Raw genomic sequence first — 27,184 nt, 5'->3', positions numbered from 1 at the left:
TTTATCTGACAGCTTTAGTTACTTTACAAATTCAGATTATTAATACAAAACGCAATTAAATAATAAATTTAATTTATTTGTATTATATTGATTTAACTACCCAGCTGTACACAAAGTCATTAAACTGATGCAGTGGATTGTTGTTTTGCAGATCCTGTTGACACACAGGTTACTTCATTTTGGTGACCTAATAACAGGAAATGGAAACCAACACAAAGTAAGACTTGTGTCACTTTATTTTGGTGATCTGAATAACAGGAAATGACATTTAGCCTGCCTCCTGCAAATATTTACCACAGAACCTACAACAGATAACTGGCTGGAAATCAGTGATTATACAAATGAAAACAGGAAGTAAAACAGTAAGTAAAAGTATACAAAGGTAAAATGACAATGTGCACACTGACTGACCTCATAGCTGTGTTTCTTTTCTCTCTAACAACCAAGATAATAAAGGCAATAAATCCATTTTTAACTGAAACACACTCTCTTGAAGCTAATGAGGATCCAACTGAGAAACAAAGAACACATTATTATCTTTACTATTATTATTACAAGTAGTCATTTTAAGTTTAAGGGTATAGTTAAAGAATCTCAGTAGTAGTACTAATAAATCAAAAAGATCTGAAACATGTACAGCTGAATTATATAATTTACTTACAAGAACAAACATAGCATCTGTTTATTGTAAATGAACCATAATTCATCATGATACACTGAGCAAAACCCAACCTGGAGACCTCCATACAGACATATAAAGACGCACACATGGTGATAATAATCTTAAAGTTAATCTGTTGTTAATGTTGTAGATGTGTGGTTTCCATCAGACGGGGATCCTTACTGTCCATGTGCTCTCTCACTGATCCCAGAGCAGCTCAGTGTGCAGGATAATCTGCTCTAATCTGAGTTAATCTGTCCCCTCCCCCCCCTCCTCTGTGTCCTGGCTCGGCTCGGCTCTCTTTCTGTCTTCAGTCTGTTCTGAGCTGCAGGGATGAAAGCTGCGGCTCCAGGAGGATTCCTGGTGCTGCCGTGGCCTGGCTTTGGCGGCTCGGACCCGGAGCCGGAGCCCGTGGAGGAGAGCCGGGGCGGGTTTATGCTGAGATGTGGAGCTCTGCTGGGACTCACTCTGATCTGTAAGATTTAACTTCTGATTCATGATTAATAACTTGAGATAACCAGACAGTATTTATATTTCTATTGCAACGTGTTCAGATTCAGATTCAAGTGAAACATTTATTTATTCATTTCTTATTTCCTGTGACGGAAAATTCAGATTAAAACGTATGTGGATAAACAGAATCAGATAACATGTGCATGTGTCTGTGTAGAAACTGACAGATACACTCAGTGGCCACTTAATTAGGTACATCCGTACAGTCTGATCCATCAAAGGAGCTCTGCTATAAAGTCTTCCTTTACACAAATAATAATCAGGTTTGACTTATTAATTTAATTACATGTTTATTACTGTTTATCACAGTTTAAGGTGGTGTTGGACATTATATTCACAGTTTTCTAATATTTTGTCCACTTTATTTACATGCTGAGAGGGTCAGATTATGAAGACACCTCTCAGTATAATGCAGTCAGATCACATCCCCAGTCGTATTGTGCACCCATTTAACATTCATTCATTCATTCATTTTCCGTAACTGCTTCTCTTGTTAGGGGTTGTGGGGGGGCTGGAGCCTATCCCAGCTGACACTGGTTGAGAGGCAGGGTTCACCCTGGACAGGTCACCAGACTATCACAGGGCTGACACATAGAGACAGACAACCATTCACACTCACATTCACACCTATGGACAATTTAGAGTCACCAATTAACCTGCATGTCTTTGGACTGTGGGAGGAAGCTGGAGCACCTGGAGGAAACCCACACTGACACAAGGAGAACATGCAAACTCTGCACGAAAGGGCTTCCCCGCCCTGGGTTCAAACCGGGAACCCTCTTGCTGTGAGGCGACAGTGCCAATTTGTTCCCTCTGAGGAAAGTGGGTATCTGTGATGGTTCCAGATAATGAACAAGGCATTTTACAGGGAATTTAACAGCTACAAGGGGTATTCGTCAGACTTTGCTTTTCTCTCCCTGACGGATGCTACTATCCTGTCAGCGTACACACGTGATCAGCTGGGGGCCTGCAAAAGCCTTCCATATTAGCATATTAATTAGGCTAATTCAAAAATGTAAGGAGGGGAAAAGGTGCGTTATGGTATTTAGCATATCCAGCGTTTTTTTTCTTCTTATATTGAAGCAACTCCCTCAGAAAATTGACATGGAAATACTTTTATTAGGACAACACATTCTCACTCCGACCTCGTCACAATTCGATGTTTGGTCATGGACCTTCTGCCTCCGTGTCAAGTTCTGCCTGTTACATGCATTGTCTTCTTTCAAGATCCTCTCTGTTTTCACAGGAAATTTAATGTTTACATACAGTCTCTTTCAAAATAAATGCACTACGTCAGTACAACAATGCAAATTGTCAATTTATTCCACCAAAGAGTAACGCACATGGTTGCGTTTAGGAAAGATCAGGATTTCGCTTTATAATCTTAGGGGCATGAACAAGGCTCTCCCGGGTGAAAGTCGGTGTTTGTCGAACTCATCCACCACCCCTCCTGTCCGCACTACTTGGACTTTTGTCGTCTTAATTTTTGTTCTTGACCTGTCATGTTTCCCCCTGACGCCGCTGAGCACCGTTAAACTATAACCGCGACCAACCGCATATCATGCCAACGTTAAAGGACAGCTTTTTCAATCAGTGTCTGATACCGCAAGTCAGTGCCCAAGCACCAGATTTGACAACTTTAATGTGAGACCAGGTTGATTAGGAATGACTTACCAACCCTGACTATATGTATTTGACCCACAGGTACTAAAGATGTTATAAATCCATCTGTCAGCTTCTTATTTGGGGTAGACGTGGCGGGTTCGGTAGGCTTACTAGAAAAATATCAAACGATAAAAAGACGTCCTGAGTAAGTTATTAATAACTTACAAAAATATTGTGTGCAATAGTCCACCTTCCACTTTCTCTTCCCCTCTCTTTTTTACACACTCTGCATCGCTGTGTCCATGTCTCTGTGCAACTACATGCATAAAGTTTGCATTGTTTATTTGTTTGTTTGTTTCCTGAGAGTCCGGCCCCAGCAGTGTGTGTAATAATTTTCTGGTCCTTGGACAAATATAGTAGATGACTCCTGATGTACGCAGTCGCTGCCTCTCTGTGTTTGGTCTAACACAGCCAATTATCAGTGATCAAATCCAATTCCTCCATTTATCCCGGCTCCCTCCCACTCCTGTTTCACTCTGACATACGTCACGTTACTGAAGCTAGATACTCTCAAAATTCAGTTTCACCAGGACTTCAAATTCTGGTTGTTCCTTGGTTCTGAGTCTTTGAACACAAGGTGTGACACCTCTTCCTAACTGGACGCAGTCCGAATGAGCATGCAAATGACCATCAGATTGTTTCAGTGTTTCTCAATAACCTGCTCTGTGTGTCAGTGAACAGGTTAAATGTCGTGTTGCTTGTTTGAACAACCTCTCGCCTTGGCTCTATTTTAGGGAAGCTTCACCCACCTCCTACCTATTTTCAGAGCAACAACAAGCTGTTGCTGTTTCGCTCAGGGCTCCATAGGCTCCCTGAATGTTTTATCACTCATAGTACATCTAAAAACTTTTACACTCCATTTGCCAGAGTTGGCTCGCTATTTGTCAGTGGAGATGTGACAAATAGATGACATGAAAATGTGAAAACACTGGCCTGCAAATATTTTGCATCAAAACTATTCATATGGAGAGGGATGTGAATTTGCGACAGTTGCAATGCTTGTTTAGTCAAATAGATTGACTGTTGTTGCTGTAATCTATCAACACTCAGGATGTGTGCACGTCAATGACTGCAGTTAAATGTCAGCGGAAAACAGAATCTGTATAAAGTGTGCTGTTCAGTAACATGAAACATGCTGACATCACATGCACACTGAGCAGTTAGTTACATCGGCTGATTATCAGGTTGTTATTAACTCAACAATCCTGTTTTCTGCTGACTCAGCTCTTCACACTGCTCGCACTGCAACTGAGGGAACTCAGCTAATTTTCTGTTTCACTACAGGGCTCACTCTTTCCTCTATCCAGATAATTTACTCCTTTATTAATCATTATTTTAAGTCTTATTTCTTTGACTGACTGCCTGTTTGTTTATTCAAACAGTTGTTTATGTATGTACATATTCAGATGTTTGCAGCATGCATATAAAAGTTATATTTCTTTAGAATAAGAAAACTAAAAAATCAGGTAGTATCATTTTATTTCATTTAAAGATATGAATATAATAATATATATTATGTTTTTGTTTTAATTTTGTGTGAACAAAATAATAATGTGAAGTTTTTCTTCTTAAAACATTTAAAACGTTTTGTGATGGTGTGAACAGGTGTGGCCGTGTTGAGGAGATGGATTGCAGGTGGAGTGTGTCGCTCTACGGTTCGATTGGATGGAAAGACGGTTCTTATCACCGGAGCAAACACAGGCATCGGCAAAGAGACCAGCAGAGACATGGCACGCAGAGGTCAGAGTTTTTTACCTACATTATGGGGACATACACCCATTTATGTGGTCAAACTATGGAAACATTCACCTGTAGACATGGTCACACTGTGGGGACATACACTTGTTTATATGGTCACACTGTGGGGACATACACTACACCTATTTTACCTGGTCAGATTGTGGGGACATATGCTTGTTTATACGGTCACACTGTGGGGACATGCACTTGTTTACATGGTCACACTGTGGGGACATGCACTTGTTTAAATGGTAGCACTGTGGGGACATACACCTGCTAAAATCACCTTGTGGGGACATAAAGTACACCTATTTATGTGGTCGCGTTGTGGGGACATAAATCTGTATACACAGTCACATTTTGGTGGCACACTCCTTTTACAGGGTCATACTGTGGGGACATACAGTTGTATAGAGGGTCACACTGTGGCGACATACGGTTGTGTAGATGGTCACACTGTGGAGACATACATCTGTATACATGATCACCTTGTGGGGACATACAGTACACCTATTTTTCCTGGTCAGATTGTGGGGACATATGCTTGTTTACACGATCACACTGTGGGGACATACACTTGTTTAAATGGTGACACTGTGGGGACATACACCTGCTACCATCACCTTGTGGGGACATAAAGTACACCTTTTTACCTGGTTGCGTTGTGGGGACATATGCCTATTTACACGGTCACACTGTGGGGACATACCCTTGTTTACACAATCACATTATAAGGAGGACATACCCTTGTTTACACAATCACATTATAAGGACAAACACTTGTTTAAATGTTCACACGGTGTGGACATACACTTGGTCACACAGTCACACTATGGGGACGGACACCTATTGATACAGTCATATTGTGGGGACTCACCTCCCTCTAGGGATCTAACGTCCCCACAATAAGCATCATTCATTTCAAGATTTAAGGTAAAGGTAGGCTGGATATGTTTTTGTCTCTGTGACAGGAGTTTTCAAAGAAGCTTGCGTACATACAATACACACTCTATACTGTCAGCATGGAGAACTGAACTGATTTAATGAGTGTCTCCTACTTGTTGATGCTGACAGATGGTATTTATTAACAACAGGTGTCAATCACATGATGACTACTTCAAATTAAAACTACATTTTATAATTTAGTAGTTGATGTTTTTGTTTTCTGAGTGACTACAGCACATCATCACTTTCATTTATACCAACAAACTTTCCTAAAAATGTGCTAATTTAAGTTCGAATGCTGCATCAGCACATTTACAGTGTGAACACACACAGTCAGAGGTCAGAGGTCAAAGTAACATTCAGTAAATCTCAGAGAGGCTGAAACCACCTGAGCCGATTACAAGGATTATTACTTCCTCTGTGTGTGTGTGTGTGTTTTTAATCAAACACCCCAATCACCATTGGGGTTGCTGTGGCTCAGGAGGTAAAGCAGGCGTCCACTAATCAGACGGGCGGTTGTTTAATCGATGCAGTCTATAAGACGAAGTGTCCTTGCGCAAGTTACTACCTGAACTCTAAATCTCTCCTGATGGCTCGATGTGTGAGTGAGTGTGAATGTTTAACTCTGCCATCAGTGTATGAATGTGTGAATGGTGCTTGTGTTGTAAAGTGCTCTGAATGGTCACTAAGAAAGAAGAACGCTGTATAAATGCAGTAGATTTAGCATTTACCACCCCGGCCCCTGCAGCAACTTAAAGACATCCATCACCAGCTGGGTGGTTGAAGGGGCCTGGATGGTGATGGGTATGTTTGATTCGATATAGGGACAGGGTAGTCATGGCTGTATTTGATTCATTGTCAGGGCCCAGGTGGTGAGTGTGAGTGTGTTTGATTCGTAGTAGGGGGGGCGGGTGGTTATGGGTGTGTTTGATCCATTGTAAGGGCACGGTTGGTGATGGGTGTGTTTGATTTTTTGCAGAGGCCCAGGTGATGATGGGCGTGTTTGAGAAGTTGTGGGGACCTGGTGGTGAAAGATATATTTGATTCGTAGCAAGGGCCCAGGCGGTGATGAGTGTTTTTGATTTGTTGCAAGGGCCCAGATGGTTAAGGGTGTGTTTGATTCACTGTAGGGTCCCAGGTGCTGATGGGTGTTTTTGATGTGTTGTAGGGGCGCAGGTGGTGATGGGTGTGTTTGATTCGATGCAGGGTCCCAAGTGGTGATGGGTGTGTTTGATTTGTTGTAGGGGAGCAGGTGGTGATGGGTGTGTTTGATTTGTGCCAGGTGCTCGGGCAGTAATGAGTGTGTTTGATTCGTTGCAGGGGCCCAAGATGGTAAAGGGTGTGTTTGATTTGTTGCAGAGCCAAGGCAGTGATGGGTGTGTTTGATTCATTGTAGGGTCTTGGGTGGTGATGGGTGTGTTTGATTCATTGTAGGGTCTCGGGTGGTGATGGGTGTGTTTGATTCATTGCAGGGGCCCGGGTGGTGATGGCATGCAGAGACTTGACCCGGGCGGAGCGGGCAGCTGAGGAGATCCGTCAGTCGACAGGAAATGGTAATGTGGTGATCAGACACCTGGACCTCTCCTCTCTTTACTCCGTCAGACAGTTCGCTAAAGACTTCTTAGACACTGAGGACAGACTGGACATCCTCATCAACAATGCAGGTGAGTTCACCTGTCTGTCTGTCTGCTCACCTGTCTCTCGGTCCACCTGTCTGCTCACTTGTGTGTTCCTCCACCTGTCTGTCTGCAGGAGTGATGATGTGTCCAAGATGGCTGACAGAGGACGGTTTTGAGACTCAGCTGGCTGTCAATCATCTGGGTCACTTCCTGTTGACCAATATGCTGCTGCCAAAGCTGAAGAGCTCCGCCCCCAGCCGCGTGATCACCGTGTCGTCCATCGCCCACCGAGGAGGTACGACCTCTGACCCTTAATGTTTCTCTATGGTGTTAACAATGTTTGTTGGTGTTGACTCAGTCTCTGTGTTTCTCTTCAGGTCGTATCGACTTCGAGGACTTGTTCTTCAGCAAGAAGAAGTACAGTTCTCTAGAGAGCTACAGACAGAGCAAACTGGCCAACGTCCTGTTCGCCAGGGAACTCGCTCGACGACTCAGAGGTCCCAAAAAACACTCAATAACATTAGCACTCAGAGGGCCCCACAAACACACAACACCAGAAACGCTCAAAGGTTCCCAAAAACACTCAGTAACAGACACACTCAGGTCCCAACACACACTTAACACAACAAACACTCGAGGTCCTCATAAACACTAAACACCAGTAAAATATTAATATTTGACTATGATTAAAAAAAAGAAACTAAGAGCAATATAAACAATAAGGTGACTCAGTGTTGGTTGTTGTCAGTGCTCTGTGAGATTAGTCAGCAAAAACAGAGCATCATTTAAACCTGTTTTTAAGCCATCGATGGTTTGTACCTTAAGTGAAATTGAAGGCTCTGTAGTCACCTCAGACCTGAGATTTGATTGGCTGTTCTGATGACTGCAGTACCTGTAAACACCTGTTGTTTCTACATCCTGATTCTGACCTCCGTGTCTCTTTCCAGGCTCTTGTGTGTACTCGTTCTCTCTCCACCCGGGTGTAATCCGGACTGAACTGGGTCGTCATGTTCACGGCTGGTTCCCCCTGCTGGGGGCGCTGCTGAGCCTCCCGTCCTTGCTGCTCATGAAGACTCCCTATCAGGGCTGTCAGACTACTGTGTACTGCGCCGTGATGCCGGGACTGGAGAGCCTGTCCGGACGATACTTCAGGTAGGGTGGCAGTTCTGGAAATACAAAAACACATCTCTTCAATTTATCTATACTCATTTTACTTTTTTATAACTTCTATAGTTTTTCTATAATCACAGCTAAAGTTTTATGCTTTTTTAAAAGAGTTTATTAGAGTATATAATGGGTGGTTATTATTCTGTAATGGAGTGACATCACCACAGATTTTTCTGAAAAATAAAACCCTAAAAGTCTGTTACTCCCACAGAATCTGCAGTTCATACCTAATTTTTGCATTAAAATGTTGACAAACTCATCATCTCTCTCACAGTGTCACATTTTAAGTCAGTACTTAATACTTTTTCATTTTGGTTCTCAAAACAACAGCAGAGACATTCACTGGTCTCATTACCTCACACTTTAGCAGACTGCTTTCATTTCTCACTGTTTCACTGCCGTTGACATTTCACAGCTTCACAAAATGATTTCTCAGGTTCACACGCCCACTGCTTATACACAGTTTATTAAATATTCAGTTGTTTTTCTTCAACTTCACTCAGTGTATCTACTTAAATTGACACTTCAGCTTCTTTAAGCAAATTTAAACAATTAAGAAATCTCTCTCAAGAGAATTTTTCAGAGAGACAACTTAAGTTTTTTCAGCTAATTTAGCGTTTTCTACTTGTATGTATACTCTGTGTATGTTTCTCCTATATGTCACATCATGGGGACTGAACTTACATTTGAGGACAACACTTGGCCACACCAGTAAAATGTATCTGCGTGTCCTCATGAAATAGGTAGAGTAAGAAGTCTGGTGACATACTGACAGGATCAGGTGGAGAAGTACTGTCACTGGTGAGCTAATGGCTAACATGCTAGTCAGCCAGAAACGGGTCCATGTCATTGGTCCAACAGCCCATTAGTCCGACTGTCCGCGGTGCTGAACGGCTACCTTGATGGTGCGCAGGCGACCGGCTCTGGGTCAGCTGGGAAAGGCTTGAGGCGGAGCAGGCTCACGGCTTATGTGTTTGTCACTTTCTTTTTCATTTTAACCCACACCATGATCTTTCCCTAACCCTAACCAAGTGGTTTTTGTGCCTAAACCTAACCAGCCACAGGGCATCATGATGATTTCGGAACAACGGGACTTTGGAACAACGGGTTTAATATGGTCGGAACAATGGGCTGTCGGACCAATGGGCTGTCGGACCAATGGGCAGTTCCCGCCAGAAACATGCTAGCTCTACTCAGTCATAGACTGTATAATAAAAATGGACGACACGACAGCTCCCCAAAGCTGAAGCCAAAACATCTCGATTGCTCCCCTGGTGGCTGGCTGCAGTATAGGTCATAAACCCCGCCCCCTCCATGTTAGCTAATGGGACATGGGCCAAACTAAAACATCAGAGTACACGTCCAATTATTTGACGTCATGGATGACAGCTATGTGTGCCAATTGGTGTGCTCACGATCAGTGGCACTGCTTGTGATTGGATGGATGGGTTTATTGGCGGGAACTTGATACAGCACAAATCACTACTGCGCAGACTCTGGCTCCAAATTACGTCACCACCGCAAGATGGCAGCGGTTGTATCCTGGATATTTTGGCTTCATTTTTGTACAGTGGGAGGAAGTGGAAATACGTCATCCATCTGTATATACAGTCTACGGTCACAAGTTCTCTGAGCTTCTGTTTTGTTGTTGAGTCTTCAGGGAATTGATGTAAATCAATCTGATGTCCTCATAAATCATAAAAATGAGTTTATCTGTGTTTGTTGTCAGTGACTGTGCAGAGAAGGAAGTAGCTCCAGAGGGGCGGGATGACCTTGTGGCGAAGAGGCTGTGGGAGGAGAGCGCCCGATTGGTCGGGCTAAAGGACACGTGCTGACCTCTGACCTCGGTCCTGATATCTGTGTGCAGCAGGAAAAAAGGAAGCTAAGCATCGTCAGACTGTGGTGCCCCCATCAGGTCAGACAGAGGATTACAACGAGCATCAGTGAGAAACTGTGATTGACAGCTGAGAGGAGCCAATCAGAGGCTTCCCGAGGGCAGGATGGGAGAAATAAATTTAAAAAACGATAAATAATAATTGTAATAATTTGACCAAGTATATCAAAGGTTAGTTAGTTAGATATCAAGTCATAATTTGAAGATATTTTTGAGAATTTGTATTTTTTCGTTCACTTATTTTCCATAAAAACTCAGAACCAAACATGGATCTCATCTCAGTTTTTAAACAGCTGTGATGTTACGAAAATGGTTGTTGTTAGAACACATGCCTGTATGAACTGGAGTGCTTGAGAACGCAGTGCCTGATTGGACGGTGTTTAACTGTGACCTTCGATCTGCAGTAATGTCACAGGTGATTTTTAAATAAAGGTTGGACTGAATGGTTTTCTGGTTTCAAGATACAGTTTCCTCCAGAGCAGTCTTCAAATACAAAATGTTTCCTTAATGTTTCATCGAAGTTTCCTTGATGTTTCCTTCATGTTCCCATTATGTTCGTCGATGTTCCCTTTAAATTTATCTGCTATTCTGTTAATTTTTCCTTCATTTTCGCTGTTATGTTTCGTCACATTTCTTTCACGTGTCTTCGCTGTGTCCTTGATGTTCCCATCAGTTCTCCTTCATCTTTGTTGTTTGTTTCCTTCACACTCCCCTCTTGTTTTTCGTGATGATTTTCTTCATGTTCCTTTAATTCACTCACCTTCTCTTCATCTTCTTAATGTTCCTGACATGTTCTCTTTTTGTTGTCTTAATGTTCCATTTGAGTTTCCTTAATGTTTGCTCCACTTGAGTCGGTGATATTTGAGGGTGTTTGTCTTCAGCTGTGTGAATATGAGGAGCTCTGTTTGTTCCATTAAAGGTTGACGAGAGTAAAAACAGTTCAATGTTTTGTATATTCAGGAAGTCAGATTAAGAAGCTTCATGTTTAACGGTGTGTTTTTGAGTTTAGATCAAAATAAATAAAATTCACGTTGACTCGAAGTAGATATCTTATTTTAATAAATTTCATGTTTCAAACTCTTTGAATTTTTGGTTTCATGAAACAGAACTTGATATTTTAAGGTTTGTCTGTAACATGAGGTCTTGTAAAGATGATGATGATCCATCCATCCATTATCATTCGTATAACTGGGGCCCAGTTGTGTGGTCAGCCGGCAAAACATATCAGATGTACCTCCCATCAGAAACATTTTCCGGCTCTTCCTGAAGGACCCTGGGGCATTCCCAGACCAGATGAGACATATAATCCCTCCAGCTTGCTCTGGGTCTGCCCGGGGCCTCTGACTAGTTGGATGTGCCTGGAACAACTCGAACAAAAGGCACCCAGGAGGATCCTAATCAGATGCCTGAACCACCTCAACTGGCCCCTTTAGTCTCAAAGGAGCAGCAGCTTTACTCTGAGCTCCAGATGTCAAAGGTCCTCTTCTTTTCCGAGTCGGCCACCCTACAGAGGACACTTATTCTGGCTGCATGTATCCACAGTCTCATTCTTTTGATCACAACCCAAAGCATGGTGAGGGCTGGAGTGTAGATGGACCAGTAGATCCAGCGCTTTGCCTTTGCCGTCAGCTCCTTCTTTACCACAACAGAACGGTACAAGGCTGGCATTACCGCTGATGCCGCACCAAACAAAAAGAGAGAACAGGGCTTTCTCTGTGTTTTGGTCAGAGAGGAATCTAAGGATGAAATGATCATGATGATGACAGGACGTAATTGTATTTTTCTGAATACAGGAATTGATTGTCTCTTATTTTCTATTATCTATAAACAGATATCTGCATATGTACGCAGAATATCGAGGACATGGGACATGGGAAGATTTTGGTGTCAGAAGTGTTTTGGTTGCCATTTGTAGTCAGAGTGGCAGTGCTGTAGTGGAGGGTATACCTACCATCCATCAATCCGTCTTCATCCACTTACCCAGGGCCGGGTCGCTTGGGCAGCAGGCCAAGCAAAGCACCCCCCCAGACCCCACCCCCACTCGCCAGCAACACTTTCCAGCTCCTCCTGGGGGACCCCAAGGCATTCCCAGGCCAGGTGAGATATGTAATCCCTCCAGCGTGTTCTGGGCCTGCCCCAGGGCCTCCTACCCGTGGCAGTATACCTACCTATCTGCCAAAAAGCCATTGGAATATATAAGACAGTAGTTCCCAGATGGACATGCACTTGTATAGCACCTTCTAGTCTCCCAACCACTCAAAGCGCTTATAACTCTACATGTCATATTCATTCACAAGGTGCCATCTGCTACTCCGCTTAAACGTACTGACACACCAGTGGAATAGCCATCAGGGGTAATTTAGGGTGCAGTAGCCTAAGGATATTTCGACATGTGGACTGGAGGATTAGTTAACAACCCCTTTTACCTCCTGACCCACAGCCGCCCCAAGTTGACCCACTTCTTCCTTGTTAATCAACCCATCTACCCAGTAGCACACCCACCGTATCAACCACCACTACACCACTGTAGTAGTAATTAATAATAACGGCAGGTAAACAGTCTAGCTGAAATGACATCTTGGAACCCACTGGCTACTGAATGATTAAGCTTTTTATAAGCCATCTGTTTATAGAGATTAGCCAAAATCATGAGTGCACAGTAGAGAAGGTCTTGGCCCAGCAACCCAGTCTCACTCTGAGGTCGTCGAAATTCTGTGCTTGGGCTGTGACTTGTGGATTCAGACACAAAAATAAGCCATCCTTCAAATTTGAACTTCAGCACAGCGCTTGAGTAAATGTGCTGTGATGAGAGCTGACCTGTATCTGAACTGAATGGAGCACATTAGCATTAGCATATCACATACATGATATAATTATAAAAATTATATGTTGTGATCCACATTTCCTAAAAGCATTACCTAATTATTATCACTGCTGCACAAAGAAATAAACTGTAACATGGTGAGAGAAGCTGTTGAGGATTCATATCAGATAAAAGACAAAAATTATTGTACTAAAATATAAATATATAAATATAAATACTCTCTGTTTTAAGTTTTCATCTATAACAACAGATTCTACAGGAAGAGCTTTAACTTGAACAGGATGAAAGATTTGAACACTGAATCTTAAATAAAAAAAAACATTCACTGCCTTCTGTTACATAAGAGCTAAATTATTATACTGAAATATTTTTGAAGAGTTGTTGAGGAAAGTTTCAGTAAGAAAAATTTAGAATTTGAAAATGTTTCAGGTCCAGCTGTGGACTGATACTGAAGTGTTTTAAAAGAGCTGCAGAGAGCTGATGTTCCAGCAGGAGGCAGCAGAGTCACAGTGACAGTAAATCAAGGAACAAGTGCTGCAGCTGTTCTGACCTCAGAGCTGCTGAACGGGAATAATCCTTTTCACAACACTAACTATTGTTATCACTTTTTTTTTTTAAACCATTTTACTTTTTTACTATTATATTGTTATTAGTCTGTTTTGTGACGTTCAGTTTTATTAGTTATTTAATATTGCATCATGTAGGCTATTTGCTTTTATCATCTGATAAGGCACTTTGTAACATCTGGTTTGAAAAGTTCTATATGAATACATGTATTATTTTTATTATTATTATCATTACGTGAAATGTGGAATGGAATTGTGTGTAAATGCAAACAAATGTATAAAACTTTATTTGACTTACAGAGTGTCACATGACCTTGCATTCTGATCAGCAAAAACACAGAAATAACTAATATTAAATATAATAATAAAAAGATAAATTCTATGAGTTTATGAAGGCATTAACAACAAAAAAAGGAAATGAGATGACTCATGTGTCTGAGGACACACAGTCATCTTTCCTCATGATGGTGATGATGTCACACTTCTGCAGAAACAGATTCCAAGGTCAAGACTGAAAAGTCTAGAGTCCCAAATCCTAAACTTTGAGTTTCCAGTCGTGAACAAGACAATACCCTCTCCACCAAATGTGATGCCATTTTAACAACAGAGTAATAATGTTAAAAAACATAAATGCTTTTTTATGTTCCAAAAACACATAAAACATTTGTAATGGTGGACTTCTTCTCTAAATACACTCATAAATCTTTAGCATGCCCATTCCAATGGACAGAGAATTGTAATGCAGGAACCACCTAATAGTGAAAGTGACAATAAAACATGAATTTATTAATTTTTAATGAATAGTTAACTCATATCATTAAATGAAGTGATGCTTTAAAACGCATTAAATATATATATTTTGTATTGTATTTGTCATCAGACTCAAAATATCCTTAGTTTTTGATGAATGTCCAGAAAAGAGCTGAAAACCTCCTGAGATGAATATTGTGTGTACATGACAATAGCATGTATTATAAGCTGAGTGTATCATTAGAAAATTAAATCAGAACAGTATTTCATGTTCCAGTGACGATCAGCTCGACGTCCATTCCAGTGGATGGATATTTTTGAAAAAATCTTCTTGAGTAACAGCTATAAATCTTTTATATGATATTTTGATAGTAATGTAACATCTCATGTTTACTTTAACAACAGTTTAGACATAGTTAAGTATTGATTTATCTACTTTTTTGTTGTTTTGAATGATGACCCTGGTGTTGCATCTTGATGTTGTTTGCTTGATGTATGTTTGTATGTATTTAAACCTCTGCCTAGCCTATTTTATTTTATTTTGTTATTTATTTTACACACATCCTCTGCCAGATGTTGTATGTGTATGCTTTTGTATGTTCTTCTAATGTTCAATAAAATCATTTTAAATTATCTTTGGTATAATTTTTTCCAACTGGTGCTCAGTAGCATCGTCATTTTAGTTCTTCGTGGTTCCCTCCTGTATCTTGACCAGATGCTGTGGGATTCGTTCGGACAAAGTCGATTAGGGGATTTTAGTGTCGACTTGCTGGGAATGAACAGCGTTAGTGTTAGCTGATACAGGAAATAAAGGGAAATGATTTGTGGCACACTTATTAAATAACATTTTGATTTTTGAGCTTAGTGGAAGGTGTTAATTTAAATAATATTAACAATAATAGTTTCTAGTTAAACGGATGAAGTCTGAGTGAAGTCATGAGTCATTAGTGTCTTTTTTGATTTTGTTGAGTCTGAAGTCTTTGAGTTACAGCACGTTACAGACTTCAAGGTAATAAATGACTTTAAATTCTGATCCATAAAAACACTGTAATAAGAATTTTTTAATAGACAATAGATGTAGATAATAAATCAAATAATAAAAAGATCCATTCAACGAGTTTCTAATGGCATCAAAAACAAAAAAGGAAATGAAATGACTCATTTCTGTGAAGACACACAGTCAGCTTTCCTCATGATGATGATGATGATGATGATGTCACACTTCTGCAGAAACAGTCTGACCATAAACACACACACAGACATAATGTCGCTGTGTCACACACTCACACGTCTCACTTCCCGCCAGTGGTGTGATTTTTCCTTCCTGTAGCAGCCGGTCAAAGGTCAGATGGAGTAATGAGAAAGTGACTGACAGAAAATAAAACCTTCACTAGATGGTTTTTATTACGCTCACCATGACAACCATCATCCATTAACCTCACGCCACTTCAGTCCTCTGTGACGTCCACGTAGCTGTTTGCTTAGTTGTCTTCTTGTTTCTGTTTATATTTGGTATGACAGTGTAAATCTGTGCTGCAGAGGAGGAACCTGCTGTGAACCAGATTTATCTGTGACACATTTAAAGGGACAGTTCACAGCAAAATAGAAAATACATATTGTTCCTCTTACCCGTGGTGCTATTTATCAATCTTTATTGTTTTGGTGTGAGTTGCTGAGTTTTGGAGATATTGGCTGTATAGATGGTAAATGGCTAACGGACTTGCCTTTCTAATGTGTCGACCACTCAAACCACTTTCACATAACTGAGTCACATTCACACGCTGATGGTTGAGGCTACTGTACAAGATGCCATTTGCTAATCAGTTTTTAATATCACACAAACGCACATCGGGGACAAATTGGGGTTCAGCATCTTGCCCAAGGATGCTTTGACATGCAGACTGGAGGAGCCAGGGATTAAACCATGTATCGTCTGATCCTCCTGAGCCACAGCTGCTGAGACGTCTGCCCTCTCTCTAATATATCAGAGCTAGATGGCACTCGGCTTGTGGTGCTCAAAGCGCCAAAAATTTCAACAGCAATGTCTCTTTCCAGAAATCATGACCTGGTTACTCAAGATAATCCACACACCTTGTTGTGAGCAGTTTCATGTACAGTACAGGCCAAAAGTTTGGACACACCTTCTCATTCAATGCGTTTTCTTTATTTTCATGACTACTTACATTGTAGATTCTCACTGAAGGCATCAAAACTATGAATGAACACATGTGGAGTCATGTACTTAACAAAAAAAGGTGAAATAACTGAAAACATGTTTTATATTCTAGTTTCTTCAAAATAGCCACCCTTTGCTCTGATTACTGCTTTGCACACTCTTGGCATTCTCTCCATGAGCTTCAAGAGGTAGTCACCTGAAATGGTTTCCACTTCACAGGTGTGCCTTATCAGGGTTAATTAGTGGAATTTCTTGCTTTATCAATGGGGTTGGGACCATCAGTTGTGTTGTGCAGAAGTCAGGTTAATACACAGCCGACAGCCCTATTGGACAACTGTTAAAATTCATATTATGGCAAGAACCAATCAGCTAACTAAAGAAAAACGAGTGGCCATCATTACTTTAAGAAATGAAGGTCAGTCAGTCCGGAAAATTGCAAAAACTTTAAATGTGTCCCCAAGTGGAGTCGCAAAAACCATCAAGCGCTACAACGAAACTGGCACACATGAGGACCGACCCAGGAAAGGAAGACCAAGAGTCACCTCTGCTTCTGAGGATAAGTTCATCCGAGTCACCAGCCTCAGAAATCGCAAGTTAACAGCGGCTCAGATCAGAGACCAGATGAATGCCACACAGAGTTCTAGCAGCAGACCCATCTCTAGAACAACTGTTAAGAGGAGACTGCGCCAATCAGGCCTTCATGGTCAAATAGCTGCTAGGAAACCACTGCTAAGGAGAGGCAACAAGCAGAAGAGATTTGTTTGGGCCAAGAAACACAAGGAATGGACATTAGACCAGTGGAAATCTGTGCTTTGGTCTGATGAGTCCAAATTTGAGATCTTTGGTTCCAACCGCCGTGTCTTTGTGAGACGCAGAAAAGGTGAACGGATGGATTCCACGTGCCTGGTTCCCACTGTGAAGCATGGAGGAGGAGGTGTGATGGTGTGGGGGTGTTTTGCTGGTGACACTGTTGGGGATTTATTCAAAATTGAAGGCACACTGAACCAGCATGGCTACCACAGCATCCTGCAGCGACATGCCATCCCATCCGGTTTGTGTTTAGTTGGACGATCATTTATTTTTCAACAGGACAATGACCCCAAACACACCTCCAGGCTGTGTAAGGGCTATTTGACCAAGAAGGAGAGTGATGGAGTGCTGCGGCAGATGACCTGGCCTCCACAGTCACCGGACCTGAACCCAATCGAGATGGTTTGGGGTGAGCTGGACCGCAGAGTGAAGGCAAAGGGGCCAACAAGTGCTAAACACCTCTGGGAACTCCTTCAAGACTGTTGGAAAACCATTTCAGGTGACTACCTCTTGAAGCTCATGGAGAGAATGCCAAGAGTGTGCAAAGCAGTAATCAGAGCAAAGGGTGGCTATTTTGAAGAAACTAGAATATAAAACATGTTTTCAGTTATTTCACCTTTTTTTGTTAAGTACATAACTCCACATGTGTTCATTCATAGTTTTGATGCCTTCAGTGAGAATCTACAATGTAAATAGTCATGAAAATAAAGAAAACGCATTGAATGAGAAGGTGTGTCCAAACTTTTGGCCTGTACTGTAGGATCTATTTTCTTTCTATCGAACTACACCTGCCAACCGTATCACTGCACAGGAGGAGGTGTGCATCTACTGCTAGCTCACCTGGCACCACTGAGCTTGCTCCGGCTCAGCTGAGGAGGACGCCATTAAAGTTTATATCTGTTGTCGATGAATAGACAAGGAGATCCTTCTGCGTGGTGTTAGGGTTGGTGAGTGTAGTTGGATAGAAAATAGTGACAGAGCCACAGAGCCAACTGAAAGAGGCCGAGACAGAGAGCAATAACCCGACTGATGATGTCATGTTATTAGAGGAAATGTTCAAATGTCACAAAGTCTTCTGTCACAAACAGAAGGAAGTTTTAATTTAAGTCTGTTATTTTATAATTAACAGTTTGCCTGACATTTTTCTTATCACTGAAATATCAAGCCTGGTCTCACTCCAAAGTCGTCAAAATCCAGTGCTTGTGGCGTCAGAAACCAACGAAAAAAGGCGCCCTTTAACGACGGCATGACACAGGGCTGAATGCCCTTATAGTTTAACGGTGCCTGGTGGCATCAGGGGGAAACGCAGCAGGACAAGGACGAAACTTCAGGTGGCGAATGGGTCCAACAACCACCGACCTTCACCTGAAAGAGCGGTGTTCATGTCCTGTAAGATTCCTAAACCTAACCATGTGCTTCTGTTGCCTAAACCCAACCATGTGTGTTTGTTGTTGAAAGAAAAAAAACTGAAAAATCAGTTGTGAAGCAGTGCACTTATTTTTAAAGAGACTGTACATTTCCTGTGAAAACAGAAGTGTATCTTGAAAGAGGAGAACTTGACACAACGTCCCATAACATCAACAACCAGCGCACCCAGGCTACCTTGCATGTTGTATGTGGACGTGGAAAGTCCATGACCAAAATGTAAATATGTGACAAGGTCGGAGTGAGAATGTGTTGAAATAACACTGATTTGACATACATTTTAATACAGTAGCTTTGCAAGTAGGAAGTTACTTTTAAGATTTTCTTACATTTCATTTTGATGTAGAGTAACTGGTAGCTTAGCTCACTATATTTTCCAAGTGGCTTGCCCAACGCTGCCGATATCTCCAACACTCTGCAACTCATGATAAAAAATCTAGACTGATAAACAGCACCACAGGTAAGACTAAAAATATGTAGTTTTGATTTTGGGGTGAACTGTCCCTTTAACATTACTTTTAAGTCCCTTTTTGTATTGAAATAATAAATTACATGAAATAAAATACATTTATTATTATGCTATATCACACTCGTGTCGATGAAATGAAACAACTGACCATGGATCAGCTCTGTGAGTCGGCCTGCAGGACTCATCATCACCATCATCATCATCATCATCATCATCATCAGCTGCTGTTGTTGTGTTTTTGTGCGTGTTGTGCCTTTAATGAAGCGTGTCAGTAGATAATCTGCAGATCAGCCTCCGTCTCTCTGTCTGACCCAGTTTGATGATCTGTGCTCAGAGTGAAACTGACTCCAGATCAGATCAGCCTGTAAACATCTGCCAACATCCAGACCGCCCTGAACCGGATTACACTGATCCAGATGTGAGCAGAGGATCACGGGCTGATCCAGACTGACCTGCAACGTCAAGCCTCGCGGTCTGTATCCTATTGTTCAGTTTCCATGTATTTTATCAATTAATACAAACATAGATACCAACAAATATACATATGTCTCTGTACAAATACATAATAAATAAATAATCACATAGTTAAAAACAGATAGATGGCACTTTCCCCCCTTAACATTATTAATATCATTATTTTATGGTCAAATGACAACAATTAAACTCAGCACTGGAATCTGTACCACAGGTTTGTTTCCATTTTTCTGCCACTTTATACTTCACATACTCCACATCTCAGAGGTAAATATTGTTCCTTTCACCACACTACGTTCATCTGACAGCTGCAAAACCAGTGATGAGTTTATATAAGTTTATATATATGCTGCTCAATTAACTTTGATACTGTATAATCTACTGATAATACTGCTGTTGTCACTTTGCAGGATTTGTACTTGTAGCTAAATATTGTTACAGAGTGGTATTTATATATGTGGTATTATACACTCACCTGCCACTTTATTAGGTACACCTGTTCAACTGCTTGTTAATGCAAATACCTATTCAGTCAATCAAATTGCAGCAGCTCATTAACATTTAGTCATGTAGATGTGATGAAGACAAGCTGCTGAAGTTCAAACTGAGCATCAGAATGATGAAGAAAGGTGATTTGAGTGACTCTGAACGTGGCATGGTTGTTGGTGCCAGACTGGCTGGTCTGAGTATTTACTGGGATTTTCAGCACAACCATCTCTAGGGTTTACAGCAGGATAACGCACCATGTCACAAAGCTCACATCATCTCAAACATGACAATGAGTTCACTGTACTCCAATGGCCTCCACAGTCACCAGATCTCAGTCCAATAGAGCACCTTTGGGATGTGGTGGAACGGGAGATTCTCATCATGGATGTGCAGCCGACAAATCTGCAGCAACTGTGTGATGTCATCATGTCAATATGGACCAACATCTCTGAGGAATGTTTGACACCAAGAATGAAAAAGGGGGTCCAACCTGGTACTAGCAAGGTGTACCTAATAAAGTGGCCAGTGAGTGTATGTTATTGCAATACTCCTGTAGTCACTTTGCAGGACTTGTAATTGTAGTTAAGCATTTTTACAGAGTGGTATTTAAATATGTGGTAATACACACACATGTTTTACATCATGTGTCCTGTAAAAGAGAAGCAGACGTCCCCATGTAACCCCTGCCTCAGGTCGGTCTCTGCCTGTAGGTGGCGCTGCGGGGCTGCCGAGGAGCCGCTGAGCCAGCAGGGAGTCCGGAGGAGGAGGAGGAGGGGGAGGAGGAGTAACCGGACACCGACTCACAGAGCAGCTCCTGGCCGGTCAGAGCGCAGCGGAGCCCGACAGCAGCAGCACAGCGCAGCAGGTCGACGAGCAGAGTCACACCGAGGACCATCAGCTGAGGGGCGGCGGAGCTGAGGCGGAGGCTCCGGTCCACTTGAACGGACTTGAACGGATTTGAACCCGCTTTTCTTATCTTCTCCCGCCGGTCTGCTGCTCTTTGTGGGGGAATAACGGAGTTACCGTGAAAGTGGGTGAAGTACCGACATTGGTCCGCCGCCGGCAGCCTGACAGCCGCCAGCATGAAGAAGAACAACTCCGGGAAACGGGTGAGTGTTACCGGTACCGACACCTGCCTTTAACGGAGGTCCGTTTTTATCACGTTAAAGCGGAGCTCGAGGAACAAAAGCCTCAAGGATTAGTTTTAAACCTTTATTTTGAAGGCAAAAACGGCCGTTAGCTGCTTAATATTACTTTCCGGTTTTCAGAATAAAAGCGCTGTTGAGTTTAACACATTTTTAAAGATGAAAAATATTAAAAACTAAAATAAAAACGGATAAAAACATGTGTTTATGATCCTGAGTGGAAATTTTAAAATTTCTGAGAGTTAAAGAGGCAAAATTCACCGGCGTGACGTGAATCTGGTGAGCAGCTCCAGTTTCATCCGTTAATGACAGAGGAGTTAAACTCACCGGACAGCCGTTTAACGGACTTACATAACAAACACACACACACACACACACACACACACACACACACGCAGATCCATAAGTTTGACTGATTAGAGGCAGTTTATGGATATTTGAGCTGGATCTGTTCTCATAATGTAGCCTTAGGGACTGTTCTCTATTTATCAGATGAAGGGGGGTGGCTGGGCTGTGACTTTTTGTTTGTTTGTTTTTATTTTGACCCTCCCCGAAGCTACAAATATTTCTCCCGGAGCCTCACTGATTGCCCTGGGGACAATGTACGACCCTCCCTCCATCATAAACTTGTTATCAGATTTTTAAAATTTACCCTTTGGTGTTTGAAAGTTAAAAGTTAAAGGCGTAATTGTGGAGTTGAAAGAGGCCTTGGTTTTTTACTCTTGTCGTGGAGGCTGGGTAGTTTTTGCAGGGGTTTTTTTTTGGTCAAATTTTAAATAAGGTGCAGAATAAAGTGATTTTGATGAAATATCACTATTTAACTCGGTTATGGTTACGTATTTTTGTCTGATGAAGGCCTTCATCAGACATAATGTCTCCAAGGTCTGTCGGGAATTTGAAAATCCAACAATAAAATATTTGGAAGGCATGTTTTCTTTAAAAATCTGTGGTAAAATAAAAGCAAAATACAACCAGACAGGCCAACAAGCCAAAACAAAAAAACCTTAAGTCCCTCCCAGTGTTTAAAAAATTACTTGACATGCCTCCCTTTTCTGCACCCCTCATAAATAACAAACAGTCCCTAATGTTGTCTACGTGCTCTGATATATGTATGAATATTATTTAGAGTAAATCAGACAGTTCATATATGAAAATGAGACGAGAAGTGAAATGTAAATGTTGTAGCAGTAGCGAAGTAGAGTAGAGAAACAAACCAACAAGACAAGAGTCCACATGTGAATCTTAATTTAATGTAATATACTAATTAACATATGAATAACATAGTGTAGTCTTGTAATTAAGTTTGTTTTACTTTTCTAGAGTCTCAAAGTTCTTCACAATAAAACTCAGAAAAATCTAAAGAATGATAATCTGTTATATCTATTAATCTGTTATGACTATATATAAAATACAGTTAACAAATAAATAAACCAAACAAAAGATCTTATCTGATTATTAAAGATGTTCACAACCTCATAGACACAGTCTCCTTTAGTTTAGAGCCAAATACTCCCACTAAGACTCCTTCTCCTCACAGTAATTCAGTAGAAGATGCAGTTATATCATTTTCATCTGCAGGTTATTTATCCACAGTTACTGTCTTTCATGTGCATAGTTATATAGTTTATTAGTCAAATTATTATTCAATCCTATTAATAGTATAATAGTTATTATAAAGTTCAGGCTGTAACCTGATTTTAAAGAAGGTGAGATGAATAAAATACAGAAAAAAAGTTAAGAAAACGTTTTTAGAAAACATCTGATCAGAGATCAGTTCAGTTCAGTTATTCTTACCTCCCTGTGTCACACTCAGGAAGTACAGCTGTGTGGTTTTTGTAGTTTTCCTGTGTATAGACGTTCCTTCAGGTGGCTGGAGACGCTGTGGCTGCAGAATGTGACTGAATCTGAATCACAAAAGAAAAGAGTGAATGAAGCTCTGCAGCCTTTTCTTCTTCACGTCGTCTCAGAACAACAGCAGAGCTTTTCTCCTCAGGGACAGAAAACAGCTTTACATCAGAAATCACAGCAGGAATCTGTTTGACTGGAGCAGAACGTCAACAGAACGTCAACAGAACGTCACTTTCACACTGAAACAAACCCACAAAGAAAACTCTAATCTCTCTTCACATCAGAGAAGTCTACTTTAGTCCTTCAACAACCTTCATGTAAAAAAATAAAACTGTTATATAAGTGAACAGTTGTTCAATAAAAGATGATCAGACTTTATTGATCCCCTTTATTGATTCATGTTTTAGGTCGAAAACAGCTGACAAACTATTTGAAAGGACAGAAACATTAAAAAACTACAAACAAACATAATGTTTATGTACAGTTTATGAACTCAGTTTGTGCAGATACACAGAAATAATGATTCTAATCATGAGTTTTATATTAAAACTCCAAATAAACATTTAAGGACTTTATTTAATTTATTTATTTTTAATGTGAGAGCATTAGGGGACTTGATCTCAGTGTTTTTATTTATTTATATTTATTCTATTTTATCGTTACATTTATATATTAATTTATTTTTTGTTGTAAATGGATCTTAGTATTTATTTATATTTATTTTATTGATTTTATTACTACATTTATATTTATTACTTAATGGTTTTAGTAGTAAATGGATCTTAGTATTTAATTCATTATATTGAATTTAACTTTATTTTTACATTTATATTTAATCATTTTTAGTAGTAAATGGATTTTAGTAAGTAATTATTTATATTAAATTTGTCAGTTTTATTGTTATATTTATTAATTAATGTTTGAAGTAGTAACTGGATAATAACCTGATAAAGTGTATTTGTTAATTCTTCTGTGTGAGCATCAACGCTGACGTAAAATTTTCCTGTTTTTCTCTTTAATAATAAAATTCAGCTTTTTTAAATGGAATTTGGTGAAAACTACAAACTAAAATTTCACTTTCATACATTTTAAATGCGCTAAAACACACTAAAGAGGAAGAAGAAGTGAAAGAGGTCTGTCACAAGAATGAAGCTTCAGTAGTTCACCTGCTCTGATGGCGCCCCTCTGACAGATTCCTGTTTCCTGTTTCCTGTTCAGGGTCCACAGGACTCGGCGCCGCAGCACATTCAGCCCGATAAGGTCGGCTGGATCCGAAAGTTCTGCGGGAAAGGGATTTTCAGAGAGATCTGGAAGAACCGGTTCGTGGTTCTGAGGGGAGATCAGCTGTTCATCTGTGAGAAAGAGGTGAGTCAGAGGGGGCGGGGCTTACAGGTGATACACACCTGACACTGTCAGGGGTGGTCATAGATTCATCACTGGCACTGATTAGTAGCAGAGACAGATTTATGACTGCTGTCACCTCGTTAAGCTCTTTAATTATCACCGTGGTAACGAGGTGTCGGAGGTGATGCTGAGAGACGGCGTTGTCATGGAGACAGATGTTAGAGTGAGACTGTCTGTCTGCAGGTGTGGTTCTCCCTTGTGATGTCATCTTTGCTCATTAACCTCAGTCCCTGTAACAGATTTAAAGAGACAGTGCAGCTTTTTAATTTACTGCTGATTTTACATGTAGACATTTACAGAACATTACTGAGTTCTACTGAGAACATGAACTGGTTCTGGTTTCTTCAAAACGTTCGAATCACCTCGAGAACCAAAGAAAGACATCTGGTGTTAAACAGGTTCATTTTAAAAACAATCAGTAAATCAGTCAGTAACGAGAATAATTGTCAGTAGTCTCATTGTGTCAGAAGTACATGAGAGTACTCGTGAGTACTTTGTGACGTATTTGTCGTGTTCCTCATTTTTCTGTTGTTGTTTTGGTTCTGAGTGGAAACAGAAAGTTTCTCCTCCACTTTCTACAGCGTCGTTCTGCAGGAGTCAAGTTTCAGTCTGCAGACACACAGAGAGCTCTGGTTTCACTGCAGCACCACACACAGGGCAGAACGTCTTCACAGAACCTCTGTCTGCTGCAGAACTCCTTCATAGATCCTTTATCTACGACAGAACGTCCTCATAAGACCTTTACCTGCTGCAGACATCCTTACAGAGGCATTATTTGTTGCAGGACATCCCCACAGAACCTGTATGTGCTGCAGAACAGCCTGTCAGAACCGCTGACAAAGGAATTTTTTTTAGATACTTTTAGTAATTACAGAATGCCTTTACTTCATTACTGTTCTGTTAGAACCGTCATTAACCAGGCCAAACCATGTAGAACCTTTTTAACAAGAAAATGTTCTTTAAGATACTTCAATCAGCAAACAACCTCAAAACAGGTAACAATCTGTTACACCCTGTCAAACATTAATTTAAGGAACATTCCTTTAACATTGGACATCCTGTTAAAACATTCAGGATAACAGTTCCCCTGACCTCTATTTTTTGTGCTAAGCAAGGCTAACAGTTTCCCCTCTGTTTCCAGTCTTTCTGCCAAGCTAGGCTAACAGTTTCCCCCTGCTTCCAGTCTCTGTACGAAGCTAGGCTAACAGTTTCCCCTGCTACCATCCATTGTGCTTAGCTAGCCTAACAGTTTTCACCTGCTTCTAGTCTTTGCACTAAACTGTTTCCAGCCCTTGTGCCAAAGTAGGCTAACAGTTTCCCCCTGCTTGTTGTCTTTGTGCTAAGCTAGGCTAACAGTTTCCCCTCTGCTTCCAGCCTTTGTACTAAGCTAGGCTAACAGCTTCCCCCTACCTCTAATCTTCCTGCTAAACTAGGTCAACAGTTTCCCCTCTGTCCACAGTCTTTGTGCTAAGCTAACAGTTTCCCCCTGCGACCATTCTTTGTGCTAAGATAGGCTAACAGTTTCCCCTCTTCTTCCAGACTTCGTGCTAAGCTCGGATAACCATTTCTCCCTGCTCTCTGCCTCTATACTAAGCTAGGCTAACAGTTTCCCCCTGCTTCTAGTCTTTGCACTAAGCTGGATTAACAGTTTCCCCTGTTTCCAGCCCTTGTGCCAAAGTAGGCTAACAGTTTCCCCCTGCTTGTTGTCTTTGTGCTAAGCTAGGCTAACAGTTTCCCCTCTGCTTCCAGCCTTTGTACTAAGCTAGGCTAACAGCTTCCCCCTGCCTCTAATCTTCCTGCTAAACTAGGTCAACAGTTTCCCCTCTGTCCACAGTCTTTGTGCTAAGCTAAGCTAACAGTTTCCCCCTGCGACCATTCTTTGTGCTAAGCTAGGCTAAACACATCTGTATGGACACAGATGAAACTGATCTCTGGAGAAGACAGAGAACTTTCATTTAAACATTAAAGTGTTTCTTTAAATGTTTCTGATGTTTAATGAAAAGAACCAAGGTCCCATGTCGTTCCCCTGAGGAACCCCACTTCATTAAAGACAGGGAACATGAGGATTTACCCAGCTGACTGTGGAGACCTGAGGACTGACAGAGCTGTCTGATCAGATCTGATCCACTTTGATTGATTTAAAGTGATTGGTGGTATTGATTCTGTCCTCAGGGTGTTTTTATGTCAGAGCTTCATGTCAGCAGCAGGAAACAGAGAGTTTGGACTTTTATGGAAGTTCGTCACTTCTAGTCAGACATCATCTGTCACATGATCAGCTGTCTCACACGACCATATTAGGACCTCTGTGTGTCTGTATGAGGTTCAGACTGTGGAGGTTTTGGTTCATGAGAGGCTCCTCCTGTCAGCAGCTTTACTTCCTGTCTCACCAGGAATAGGAACCCTGCGTGACACCAGAGAAACCACACACACACACACACACACACACACACACACTGACCACATCTGCTTTAGATTTAACAGAATATAGCTTCTTCTGAGAGTCGACAGTTTGCTCATTTCTTCTCCTTCAGATTGTTTGCTGTTAACAGATTCATTAATCAACTGATGATAGATTGACTGATGGTCTCAAAACATTTTGT

At 41.1% G+C, this 27,184-nt stretch overlaps 2 protein-coding genes and 1 long non-coding RNA gene across 6 annotated transcripts in view; 2 read left to right on the top strand and 1 right to left on the bottom strand.

Moving 5' to 3' along the window:
• crdhl (cone RDH-like) overlaps window positions 1–11,245 on the top strand; it is a 14,054-nt gene extending 2,809 nt beyond the window's left edge. For 2 of the 4 annotated variants that reach the window (XM_033641395.2, XM_033641399.2), the window contains exons 2-8: window positions 976–1,136; window positions 4,445–4,579; window positions 6,997–7,188; window positions 7,277–7,438; window positions 7,521–7,640; window positions 8,091–8,295; window positions 10,040–11,245. In XM_033641395.2, coding sequence (XP_033497286.1) covers window positions 995–1,136; window positions 4,445–4,579; window positions 6,997–7,188; window positions 7,277–7,438; window positions 7,521–7,640; window positions 8,091–8,295; window positions 10,040–10,145 — 1,062 coding nt within the window. In that variant the 5' untranslated portion in view covers window positions 976–994 and the 3' untranslated portion in view covers window positions 10,146–11,245. Of the gene's footprint in view, window positions 1–151; window positions 1,137–4,444; window positions 4,580–6,996; window positions 7,189–7,276; window positions 7,439–7,520; window positions 7,641–8,090; window positions 8,296–10,039 lie in introns of all 4 variants that reach the window. The other 2 variants (XM_033641398.2, XM_078171369.1) reach the window with 2 other exon arrangements.
• Window positions 8,204–24,479, bottom strand: LOC144464463 (uncharacterized). Its single transcript, XR_013492157.1, has 3 exons — window positions 24,347–24,479; window positions 23,127–23,236; window positions 8,204–8,309 (listed from the first exon to the last, which is right to left on the bottom strand). It is a non-coding gene; the product is annotated as an uncharacterized LOC144464463 (long non-coding RNA).
• Window positions 20,998–27,184, top strand: part of LOC117266345 (pleckstrin homology domain-containing family O member 1) — a 20,971-nt gene continuing 14,784 nt past the window's right edge. Inside the window, exons 1-2 of the mRNA XM_033641488.2 lie at window positions 20,998–21,296; window positions 24,399–24,545. Of these exons, the coding sequence (XP_033497379.1) occupies window positions 21,270–21,296; window positions 24,399–24,545 (174 nt within the window). The 5' untranslated portion in view covers window positions 20,998–21,269. The remainder of the gene's footprint in view (window positions 21,297–24,398; window positions 24,546–27,184) is intronic.

The sequence above is a fragment of the Epinephelus lanceolatus genome, chromosome 10, assembly GCF_041903045.1.
Source record: "Epinephelus lanceolatus isolate andai-2023 chromosome 10, ASM4190304v1, whole genome shotgun sequence".
NCBI lineage: Eukaryota > Metazoa > Chordata > Actinopteri > Perciformes > Serranidae > Epinephelus > Epinephelus lanceolatus.
The sequence above is the reverse complement of the archived record's forward strand: the minus strand, read 5'-3'. Positions and strand labels throughout refer to the sequence as shown.